This window comes from Nicotiana tabacum, chromosome 14 (genome assembly GCF_000715075.1).
Source record: "Nicotiana tabacum cultivar K326 chromosome 14, ASM71507v2, whole genome shotgun sequence".
In the NCBI taxonomy this organism is placed as follows: Eukaryota; Viridiplantae; Streptophyta; class Magnoliopsida; order Solanales; family Solanaceae; genus Nicotiana; species Nicotiana tabacum.
The window spans coordinates 17,284,511-17,296,926 of record NC_134093.1 but is presented as its reverse complement, the minus strand read 5'-3'; the positions used below and the strand labels follow the sequence as shown (position 1 = coordinate 17,296,926).

At 35.9% G+C, this 12,416-nt stretch overlaps 2 protein-coding genes across 2 annotated transcripts; both read left to right on the top strand.

Annotated features, from left to right (window-relative positions):
- The first annotated feature begins 685 nt into the window (after positions 1 to 685).
- On the top strand, positions 686 to 1,054 carry LOC107804916 (secreted RxLR effector protein 161-like). Its single transcript, XM_016628869.1, has one exon. The coding sequence runs from the start codon at positions 686 to 688 to the stop codon at positions 1,052 to 1,054; it is 369 nt and encodes a 122-aa protein (XP_016484355.1).
- A 1,948-nt stretch (positions 1,055 to 3,002) lies between these two features.
- On the top strand, positions 3,003 to 3,719 carry LOC142168829 (secreted RxLR effector protein 161-like). The gene has a single exon (XM_075229989.1). The coding sequence runs from the start codon at positions 3,003 to 3,005 to the stop codon at positions 3,717 to 3,719; it is 717 nt and encodes a 238-aa protein (XP_075086090.1).
- The last annotated feature ends 8,697 nt before the right edge of the window (positions 3,720 to 12,416 follow it).

The window sequence follows — 12,416 nt, the reverse complement described above, 5'->3', positions numbered from 1 at the left end:
TCAGATTAGTAGCTCAAGGATACTCACAACAAGAAGGAGTCGACTATGACAAAACCTTTGCTCCGGTAGCTCGACTGGAATCAATACGAATTCTTCTTGCATATGCATCCTTTAAAAGATTTAGGCTCTTCCAAATGGATGTCAAAAGTGCCCTTTTAAATGGTTTCATTGAGGAGGAGGTTTATGTAAAACAACCCCCTGGATTTGAAGATTCAAAGTTTTCTTACGATGTGTACAAATAGACCAAAGCATTGTATGGACTTAAACAAGCTCCACGAGCATGGTACGAAAGACTCAGCTCATTTCTTATTGATCACGGATTTACAAGAGGTAAAGTAGACACTACCTTTTTATTAAAAGATCATTGGAAGGTAATCTCATTATTCAAGTTTACGTTGATGATGTTATTTTTGGTAGGGCTAATCCTCTTCTATGCAAGGAATTTTCAAATCTTATGCAAAGTGAGTTTGAAATGAGTATGATGGGAGAGCTAACGTTCTTTCTTGGACTTCAAATTCAACAATCTGAAGAAGAAACGTTTATATGTCAGACAAAATACACAAAGGAGTTGATTCAGAAGTTTGTTATGAGTAAGGCTAAAGCTATTGGCACACCAATGAGTCCTTCAACAAGTCTTGACAAAGATGAATAGGGAAATCCTGTTGATGAAACTAAATATCGTGGAATGATTGGCTCCCTTCTTTATCTAGCTGCTAGTCGACCAGATATTATATTCAGTGTTTGTAAATGTGCCAGGTTTCAGTCAGCTCCTAAAGAATTACATCTGACTGCAGTAAAGAGAATTATTCGATATCTCATTGGAACTATTTCTTACGGATTATGGTATCCATGCTCTAACAATTTTAAACTAGAAGGTTTTTCAGATACTGATCTTGCAGGTGATAAGAAAGACAGAAAAAGCACCAACGGAACATGTCAATTACTTGGAAAAACACTGATATCTTGGAACAGTAAAAAGCAAGGTTCAGTTGTACTATCCACAACTGAGGCTGAGTATATCCCCATTGGACAAAGTTGTGCACAATTACTATGAATGTCTCATCAATTGGGTGACTATGAACTATTTTTTAAACCCATTCCAATTTTCTGTGATAACTCTAGCAATATATGCCTCTCGAAAAATCCTGTGCATCACTCTAGGGCAAAACATATAGACATCAAGCATCATTTAATTAGAGATCATGTTCTTAAGGGAAATATAGAATTATATTTTGTTGGAACTACTAATCAATTAGCAGATATTTTCATTAAACCTTTACTTGAAGACAAATTTTACTTTTTAAGAGAATTACTTGGTATTGTTTCTATTGATCATTAATATTAGGACATATGTGATATTTTTATGTTTTGTATGCCTGGTGTTTAAACTTTGTCTTTTCATAGTCATTAATAGCGCCTCCAAATTTCCTCTCTTTTCCTCTCTTTTCACATCAGTTGCAGTGTTCAAGAAAGGAAAACCAGTCATCACGCCTGTTCAACTGACACCCTTTTCTTTCCTGTACCCAACCATCAGAAACCCTTTCTGTTAATCTCTGAAACCCTTTTCCAATCTCCATAGTTCCCATCGTCTAGAAACCCTCTCTGAAACTCTCTTCAACCAGTGTCTTCCATGGCTAAACACTCTAACAATCCCTCAGCCTCCACCAGGAAAAGTACTCGTTCCAGAGCAAAACCTTCTTCTCAGCCTCTAAAATAAGTAGACCTAGGGTCCAACCACTAAGAAGGCTTTGCCTCATCTCAGGCAGAACTCTCAGATCATTCTCATCCTCTAGGAGAAAAAGCCCTAGGAAAAAGACCTTTGGAAGAACCACCTGAATCCTTTACTCCAAAGAAATCGAAAATAGATCTCTCAAGTTTTTTAGAGTCTGACCTAAATTTCTGTGATTCTCCAAACAGGGAATTTTTTATTGCTCTAAAAGACAAGCCAATCGCTCATGGCAGAGTAGTCGACCTTGATGACATAGAAGCCCTAAACTGTAAGGTAAAAGATCTGTTTGGTTATCAAGGCTGGTCAAAATTCTTTTCTGTTTTCTTTCCTAAAGTCTATGAACCCCTAGTGAGAGTGTTTTATGCCAATCTTCGCTCAAGTAAGTCTGCCAAGTTGGAATCCTTAGTGTTAGGAAAGCGCATCGTTCTTGATTGTGCCATATTTGACTTAATTTTTCAGTGTAAGTGTTCTGGTTTTCCCATGCTTTTAAAAAATTCTTGGCCTGATGATTTTGAAATAACCTTTGATCAAGCAAAACGTTGTATTGTTGAGTGTTCATCTGAATCCCTCTCGAACCAGTTAGGTCCAAGTGATGTTAGCTTTGAAACTCATGTTCTAGACCACATTGTTGCAACTACTCTGCTCCCTCGTACTGGCTCCTTCTCTACCTTCTCTCAAAGAGATACCTTACTTGTCTATTGCCTTGTGACCAAAATAAAGATCAAACTATCCTCCAAATGGATGAGCATACAAGGAGTCAACTACGAGGTCAACAGAAATAAGCTAAATAATACTTTAAAATATTTAGGCTCTTCCAAATGGATGTCAAAAGTGCCTTTTTAAATGGTTTTATTGAGGAGGAGGTTTATGCAAAACAACCCCCTGGATTTGAAGATTCAAAGTTTCCTTACGATGTGTACAAATTGACCAAAGCATTATATGGACTTAAACAAGCTCCACGAGCATGGTACGAAAGACTCAACTCATTTCTTATTGATCACGGATTTACAAGAGGTAAAGTAGACACTACCCTTTTTATTAAAAGATCATTGGAAGGTAATCTCATTATTCAAGTTTATGTTGATGATATTATTTTTGGTAGTGCTAAATCCTCTTCTATGTAAGGAATTTTCAAATCTTATGCAAAGTGAGTTTGAAATGAGTATGATGGGAGAGCTAACGTTCTTCCTTGGACTTCAAATTCAACAATCTGAAGAAGGAATGTTTTATATGTCAGACAAAATACACAAAGGAGTTGATTCAGAAGTTCGGTATGAGTAAGACTAAAGCTATTGGCACACCAATGAGTCCTTCAACAAGTCTTGACAAAGATGAACAGGGAAATCCTGTTGATGAAACTAAATATCGTGGAATGATTGGCTCCCTTCTTTATCTAACTGCCAGTCGACCAGATATTATGTTTAGTGTTTGTAAATATGCCAGGTTTCAGTCAGCTCCTAAAGAATCACATCTAACTGCAGTAAAGAGAATTATTCGATATCTCATTAGAACTATTTCTCACGGATTATGGTATCCACGCTCTAACAATTTTAAACTAGAAGGTTTTTCGGATGTTGATCTTGCAGATGATAAGGAAGACAGAAAAAGCACCAGCAGAACATGCCAATTACTTAGAAAAGCACTGGTATCTTGGAACAGTAAAAAGCAAGGATCAGTTGTACTATCCACAACTGAGGCTGAGTATATCCCCATTGGACAATGTTATGCACAATTAGTATGGATGTCTCATCAATTGGGTGACTATGAACTATTCTTTAAATCCATTCCAATTTTCTATGATAACTCTAGCACTATATGTCTCTTAAAAAATCATGTGCATCACTCTAGGGCAAAACATATAGACATCAATAATCATTTCATTAGAGATCATGTTCTTAAGGGAAATATAGAATTATCTTTTGTTGGAACTACTAATCAATTAGCAGATATTTTCACTAAACCTTTACTTGAAGACATATTTTGCTTTTAAAGAGAATTACGTGGTATTATTTCCATTGATCATTAATATTAGGACCTATGTGATATCTTTATGTTTTGTATGCCTAATGTTTAAACGTTGTCTTTTCATAGTCATTAATTGCGCCTCCGAATTCCCTCTCTTTTCCTCTCTTTTCACATCAGTTAAAGCGTTCAAGAAAGGAAAACCATTCATCACGCCTGTTCAACTGACACCCTTTCCTTTCCTGTAGCCAACCGTTAGAAAATCCTTCTTTAAATCTCTGAAATCCTCTTCCAATCTCCATCGTTCCCATTGCCTAGAAACCTTCTCAGAAACTCTCTTCATCCAGTTTCTTTCATGGCTAAACACTCTAAAAATCCCTCAGCCTCCACCAGGAAAAGTACTCGCTCCAGAGAAAAACCTTCTTCCCAGCCTCCAAAACAAGTATACCTAGGGTCCAACTACTCAGAAGGCTTTGCCTCATCTCAGGAAGAACTCTCAGATCATTCTCATCATGTAGGAGAAAAAGCCCTAGGAAAAAGACCTTTGGAAGAACCTCCTGAATCTTTTACTCCAAAGAAATCAAAAATCGATCTCTCAAGTTATTTAGAGTCTGACCTAAATTTCTAGGATTCTCCAAGCAGGGAATTTTTTATTGCTCTGAAAGACAAGCCAATCGCTCATGGCAGAATACTCGACCTTGATAACATGAAAGCCCTAAACTGTAAGGTAAAAGATCGGTTTGTTTATCAAGGCTGGTCAAAATTCTTTTCCGTTCCCCCTCCTAAAGTCTATGAACCCCTAGTGAGAATGTTTTATGCCAATCTTCACTCTAGTAAGTCTTCCAATTTGGAATCCTTAGTGTTAGGAAAGCGCATCGTTCTTGATTGTGCCGTGTTTGACTCAATTTTCCAGTGTAAGTGTTCTGGTTTTCCCATGCTTTTCAAAAATTCTTGGCCTGATGATTTTGAAATCACCTTTGATCAAGAAAAATATTGTATTGCTGAGTGTTCATCTGAATACATCCCGAACCAGTTAGGTCCAAGTGATGTTAGCTTTGAAACTCGTGTTCTAGCCCACATTGTTGCAACTACTCTGCTCCCTCATACAGGCTCCTTCTCCACCTTCTCTCAAAGAGATACCTTTCTTGTCTATTGCCTTGTGACCAAACTCAAGATCAAACTATCCTCAAATTTTATGATTGTAAGTGCTGATAATCCCACCAGTCTGCCCTATGGCATGGCCATCACTCACATTCTGGAAGCTCATAATATCTCTATCTCTGAATATCCATTCGTCTCTGTTTCAAAATCTTACAAATCTAGGGCGTTTGCTAATATGGGATATGTGTGTGAGTGAAGGGCTCCTGGGTTAAGAAACAAGAAGGTGAGATCAAGCATGTTCAACCTGATCCCAAGACCAAAGCCTCTGTTTTCCATCACAGTCTCAGTAATCCTGACTTTGCTGAGAAACTGACTGCCATTGACAACCAGCTGACCACCATCAAAGATCTTCTTGATGCCACTCAGTCCACTGTTGGGGACATTCATTCAATCTCCAAAGAGACATGGTCTGATATTTCAAAGATAGGGATTGCAATTCTCAGAGTTAGGGAAAACGTAGTCAAGCCATTCAAGGAAGTACACGAAAGGCTTGATGGAGTGACTGTCTCAACTAATTCTAGCTTTGATCAACTGAAGGAGGCGATTTGCAACACTCTTACTTATTTCTTGCATGTTTTGGGCTGGATAACCAGTCGTTGGATGATTTTTTTATATAACTCTGCATGCATATCATGCTACAAATTCTGCTTTAGTATCCGGTGAATTGTTGTTTTTATCCCCTCTTTGCTGATATCAAAGAGGGGGAGAGGGCTATACATATATTTGTGCAGGTACATCCATTGCAGGGGGAGTCGACTATAGATACTACAGGAGAAGTCGACTAAAAGAAGTAGTCCCAACGGCACCTATTGAGGGGGAGTCAACTGCACTCATTGAGGGGGAGTAAAATACAGGAAAGTTAACTGATGTTTACATATATTATTTTTTTATCATCATCAAAAAGGGGAAGATTGTTAGGTATTAGTTTTAATGATGAAAAATAATATAATTACTTTTGGTGTAGGGACTCAAGGAAATCAACCAAGATCGAAGTGCACAAAGAGAAACAATCCAAGCTGAAGGAAGAAATCAATCAAAGATTGATTGAAGCATTCAAAAGGAAAAAAAGCACTGAAGATCCGGCGAGATAATCAATCCGAGATTGATTAAAGAGTTAAAAAGGAAAAGAAGCATTGAAGATCCGGCAAGATAATCAATCAATAGCTATTACTGGAAGGACCCAGAATTAAGGAGCAAATCCGGCGCTATCAAGACTTAAAAATGGAAAGCTATCAAAGTCCACACATCAAGGAAGAGTAACAAGAATTAACCTTATTCTTGGAAATAATCAATTTCTTTCCAAGGATCAAATCTCTTGGGTTGGAAAATCTCCTCAGTAACGGTCTCCTACAAAATATTTATACGCAACCTTAAGTCTTAGAGAGACATACTTTGATCAAACCAATTACCCTCTCTTTGTTCTACTTAAAACAAACATTGTTGCTCTACTAGATCTGATGTGTAACAAGTAAGAGAAGAAGGACAGAAAAATACTGGTGAGGCATTGTATCAAGAAAAGACGAGTGACATAGAAACTGAGCTGTTGGTGTAAACTACACCATTCACTTTGTACTCAAGAAACTCAATCACTGAAAGAGAACTCCCTTGCAACCCAAGGGGACTGGACTAGGATTCACATTGAATCCGAACCAATATAAAAACTCTGGTGCCTTTAATTCCTGCACTTTACTTCTACATTTTAATTCTACACTTCTTATTAACTCGCTATTACATCTAGTCAACTAATTGGAAAATTAGTCAACTTATAATAATTCATTTTTTCCTTCAAAGTTAAGGTGTTTGATCAAATTTTTAGAAGGAAAAAAATATATTTTTGAGTAGAAGCATAAGCAGTTTTTGAGATACAAAAAAGTGAATTCTCTCCAAAAGTACTTTTTTGAAAAACACGTTTGAAAAAAATATATTTAAAAGTTTGGGCAAGCACAAATTGCTACTCAAAAATATTTTTTAAATTAATTAGTTATGTACAAACTATTTCTCACTAAAAGTACTTTTTTGAAAATTACTTTTGAGAAAACTACTTTTTAAAATAAGCAGATTTTAAAAGCTTGACCAAACAGGCTATTAAACACGTTCTTTCCTTAACAAGAATCAATTGAGTAATAATTCAAACTCCATAGTAATTAATTCTAAGAGGTCCAGGAAAACTGGAAAACTTGTTTGCCTTGAATATTAAGAAACAATCCATAAGTTTTTAAATGCCATTCACATCTATTAATTATATATTTTTAGTGTATTACTTACCTTGCATTTTGGGGCTTTAATACTAAACTATATTATATTTGTACTTACCTTGATTATTTGATGACGGAAAATATTATGATGTATAATTGTGCAATATTTGAAGATAAAACAAAAGAGGACAAAAAAAAAGAAGAAGAATTGATAAAAGAAGAGAAGCTAATGCAAAGAATTGCAAAAGTTAGGCAGAAAACAGAAATTGAAAACAAAGCAGATTCTATGGAATTGAAAACGCGAGCTTTATTTCTCGCTATAAAGCTGGCGTCGCGAGGCTTATAGCGAGGACGGAGCGCGCGACAGAGCTCGCGAGGCGAGGTCTACAACGAGGTGTTCGTGTGTTTTGGGTTTTAAAGCCTATTTTGTCTCCTATTTGATTTTGGATTTGATTATTTCGTTTAGGTCTTTTCCCTACACATATAAATAGTCATTAAATATTATTTTTTGAATAGGAGACCGACATTAGAGATTTAGACCGAGAGACCGACATTAGACCGAAGATTCGACCTAAGGAGGGAAGAACACATTAGGAGCAAGGCGAAGAATTCTTCTACGAGTTTTTCATTTTCTTCTTCCTATTTTCATTATTGGTTATGAATTCTAGTATTGTAGTTATGCATACTATTATGAATAGCTAATTTGTTATCTAGAATTTTGATAGAACCTTTTGTATGATAAATTCTTGTTATGGTTTTATATAATTGAGCCGTTGGATTTCTCTATTTGTTCAACTACGTTTATATTGTGGTTGGTTGAAGAGCTCTCAATCGATTATACCTATTTAGGGTGTATTACTCGGGAGAGAGTGCATATTTAGGTAATTGTTGAACAATATCATTCCTAACGTATATGAAGGATCAATACGGAGGGTTTAAAGGTGGGATTAGGGATAACGAAACCTTGGTGCGACCCGAGTGAGCCGTACTTAATGCCAGCTAGCGTAATTCGGGAGAATATGTCTAATAAATTATGGTAATTACTCGGGAGAGAGTTATGATACTCAGAGCGCTCATGATCGGTAGAGAAAACTTAGGCGAAATTATAGAAGGCATAGTGAGATGGATTCCGACAATTGAGAAAATCATAACTCTAGACCTCCTTAATCTTGTATCAAATTTCATCCTTGTTAGTTGATAATTTTACTGCTTTATAATAGAGTTAGTTAATTAATTAGAAATAAATATTATAATCTCTATAATTAAAAAATTATTTGGACTTGTATTTCTTAGCAATATTGAACAGTTGTAGCTAAGCTTTAGTTCTCTGTGGGATTCGACTCCGGACTTATAAATCGGATTATATTTGCAACGACCGCTTAGTCCTTTTTATAAGGCATAGTTGGGCGTGATCAATTTTGGTGCCGCTGCCGGGGAACCAATGGTGTAGTTGTAGGTGTACATATTGCTAGATTGCAAGTTTGAACTTTTATTTTTGTTTTCTTGTATTTGATTTTTTATATTTTTGTTTTACTTTTTGATTTTAGAAATATGGCATCTTGAAATTATGAGAGTTTTGATGTTGGTAATTCTACTTTTGATCATCCTTATGCATATTGTGGAGGAAACTACCCATGAAAAAATTATCAAAATATTTCCGAGAGCGAGTTATGTGCACCAACTCAATCTTATGTGTGGAATGTGTGTGATATGTGTGGTGGTCAAGATGGTCACTTTCATGATTGTGCTTATATTTCTTATCCTCCCCCAACCCCTTACTATGATGGTTCTATTTTTTTTGGTGAAGTTAATAGGAACAAAGAACCTAGGGAAGCTGACCTGAATGAGATCAAAGATATGTTAAAGTATTTCATGGAACAAAGTAATAAGAAACAACTGCAAATACAAAGGCTATGCGATACTATCCAAAAGCAAGAGGCAACTATTCATAACCTGGAGGCACAAGTGAGTCAATTAGTTGAAGCATTTAATGCTCAATAAGCTGATATTGTGGATAGTAGCCAAAAGGAGCATGCATTAGATGCAGAAATTGAGGTACCAATAGAGGGGTCCATAGTAGAACACCAACAATCAATCAAACTCGAATTTGAGGGTGCCGATGTTATAAAAGAGATACTAGAGTCAACCAAGGACATTGATGATACATATTTAGTTGACTCTAGTATCATTGGTGTTGAGGATGTTGACAGTCCCAATGTTCATACAGTTGAGCGCATTGGTCCACACTCCAAGTATTTTTCTACATTGTGTTTGGATGATGATATAGAAGTAGAGTCATCCGAGCCACTTGAGGAGTCAAGGAATGAGGAACAAGGTGCCTACATTCTGGAATTCTTCTTGCCAGAAAGTCAGAATTACACATCTCGTCTAAAGGCCAAGAAGTGCAGAATACTACATTATTTTATTAGGCCAGTCAGATTCGTTCCACCATCCCAGGAGCATGATCATAGAGTAGAATCAAAACTTGGGGTCCAATTCATAAGTTCAAAGTGGAGGCAGAAAGTGATTCGCATCGTGCCGCGACGTTAAATCAAGCGCTTGTTGGGAAGCAACACAGCTTTACTGCTTTTTTTTTTTTTATTATTTTATTATTTTTTTATTTTTATTTTATTTTTTTAAATTTTATTATGTTTGTAGTCTCGTTTTTTGATTTTCTAGGAGCATGAAAAGCAAAGCCATTTGAAGGATGCAACAACAAACCAGATGGTTGGAACTAAGTGTGAGGTACCCTCACGAAGGACCAGGCCTGGGAGAAGTCTGAGTACCCTATGAGCTGCTAGTACTTCGGTCTTTGGCCTACCACGAAGTTCCTTTTACCCTCTTATATTTATGGGTGTGAATTGGGGACAATTCACAATTTTAAGTGTGGGGTGAGGAGATTGTCTTGGTGACTTTCTATGCTATTTTAATTGTGTTAGTTTAATTCATAAATTTTTTTAATTTTTTTGCAAAAATAAAAAAAGATTGGACTTTTCCCGACGATGGATCTCCTAAACAGCTTTCTTGAGGGATTAAAGTCTAAAGAAAAAAAAAATTTCATTCTAGGTAGTGTAATAATCCTCCGTATTTTTTCTTTGTGCCTCGGTTCTTTTTCATGGGATGTAGTTTGAACCGGGTCATAGTTTTTATTTTTAGAGTAGAAAAGGATTTAGGGAATAAAAGAAGGAAGATGAAATTCCTAGGCGCTTTTTGACTTGTTTGATAGTAGCATATTTAGGCGCTAGCATGTGTATTACCTTCCCTATAATTTGAAATTGCTTATGATGCCTTATTGAGTCAGATAGCAGGTCTATTGACGCCTATGTCTCATTTTCTTGACTTATGTTCACTTTGTGCTTAATGCTTAATATCTCGTGGCTTCGTGAATACTTGCATTGCTTGAGAGTTAGAATGAGACCATCCTTAGTGAGTCATGTGCCGCGTGTGAAGTGAGTTTTTGTGTAGTCCATGTCATTGTGATTGAGTCTAGAACTTGTCCCGTATGTGAGTTGAAGCGAAATTTTAGGTGATGCTCGATTTGAAAAAAATGATTTTAGGCTTTCTTTGATCTTGTTGAGCTTATTGTTTACCATAAATAAAATTTGTCCCTAGTTAACCCTTTTGAATAAATAGACTTTTATTTGGCACTCACATTACAAGCCTATACCCTTTTTGTTCTTAATTGACATTGTTTTGATCCTTTTACCTCTTAAATCACTTTAATTGTGAAATGAGCGCTAGAAGAAGTAAAGATTAAGTGTGGGGTGACTTTTGTGTGGAACCAATGAAAAAAAGAAAGGTGCACTTGTTTGGTAAAAGAATGCACCACTAGTGGAAATTGCAAAAGAAAGAAAATTTTTTTAGATGAATAAATTGATATCTTGTTCTTGATAGTTGGTATGAATTAAAATAGTACCTAAAGAAAGAGGGAACGTTGTTAAGGATGATTTTATTTGTGAAATTGAAGTGGATTGAGGAATTTGCGCTTAAAGTTATTATGTGATGTGTTAAAGTGCTTAGGAGGGTGAACCACTATTCCTAAATATATCCTACTCATCCCTTAGCCCACATTACAATCTTGAAAAAGTCCTAATTGAATTTAAATCGAGCAAGCCTACATTAGTAGAGGTTTACATAATAAGCAAGCCTATGGTACTTTGTGCAGGCATGTGACTTCTTTGTGAGAGTGAGGAATTTCTTTGATTTATCTGAGTTCTTAAAATATATTTGAGCATTTGATTCGAATGTGTGGATTCAACTTACTCATTTATTCTTGTTGTAAGGGCACATGATTTCGCGAGGGATAGGTGACGTTATTAGACTTCTCTCTATGATGTTGGGTGTTCAAGCCATGAGTGCATTGTGACTTTTGAGTCGGTTTTTGAAGCTAAGATTGTTATGAGCATGTTGTCTTTGTTGAATATTTTTGAAGTTTGGCATAAGAAAAATGAAGTATATGTGATTGCATATGCCTCAATTGTGTAAAAATAAAGTGCTCAAGGATAGTGTGAATTGTTAATTGACTCGAGGATGAGAAACATTTAAGTGTGGGGTAGTGATGTTTGGCTATAATTATATATTTTTAGTGCATTACTTACGTTGCATTTTGGGACTTTAATGCTAAACTATACTATATTTGTACTTATTTAAGTCTATTTTATGTGTAGGTATGTTGGAGATGAAATTGGAGCAAAGTAGAGATTTTATGTGTATTTTATATACTATAAGAATGGTTCATGATTATTTGATGATGGAAAATATTATGATGTATAATTGTGCAATATTAGAAGATAAAACAAAATAAGACCCCAAAAAAAAAAGACAAAAGAAGAATTGATAAAAGAAGAGAAGCTAATGCAAAGAATTGCAAAAGTTAGGCAGAAAACAGAAATTGAAAACGAAGCAGATTCTATGGAATTGAAAACGCGAGCTTTATTTCTCGCTACAAAGTTGGCGTCGCGAGGCTTACAACGAGGATGGAGCGCGCGACAGAGTTCACGGCAGAGCTCGCGAGGCGAGGTCTACAGCGAGGTGTTCGTGTGTTCCGGGTTTTAAAATCTATTTTGTCTCCTATTTAATTTTGAATTTGGTTATTTCGTCTAGATCTTTTCATACATATATAAATAGTCATTATACACCATTTTTTGAAAAGGAGACCGACATTAGAGATTTAGACTGAGAGACCAACATTAGACCGGAGATTCGACCTAAGGAGGCAAGAACACATTAGAGCAAGGCGGAGAATTCTTCTACGAGTTTTTCACTTCTTTCTTCCTATTTTCATTATTGGTTATGATTTCTAGTATTGTAGTTATGCATACTATTATGAATATCTAATTTGTTATCTAGAGTTTTGATAGAACCTTTTG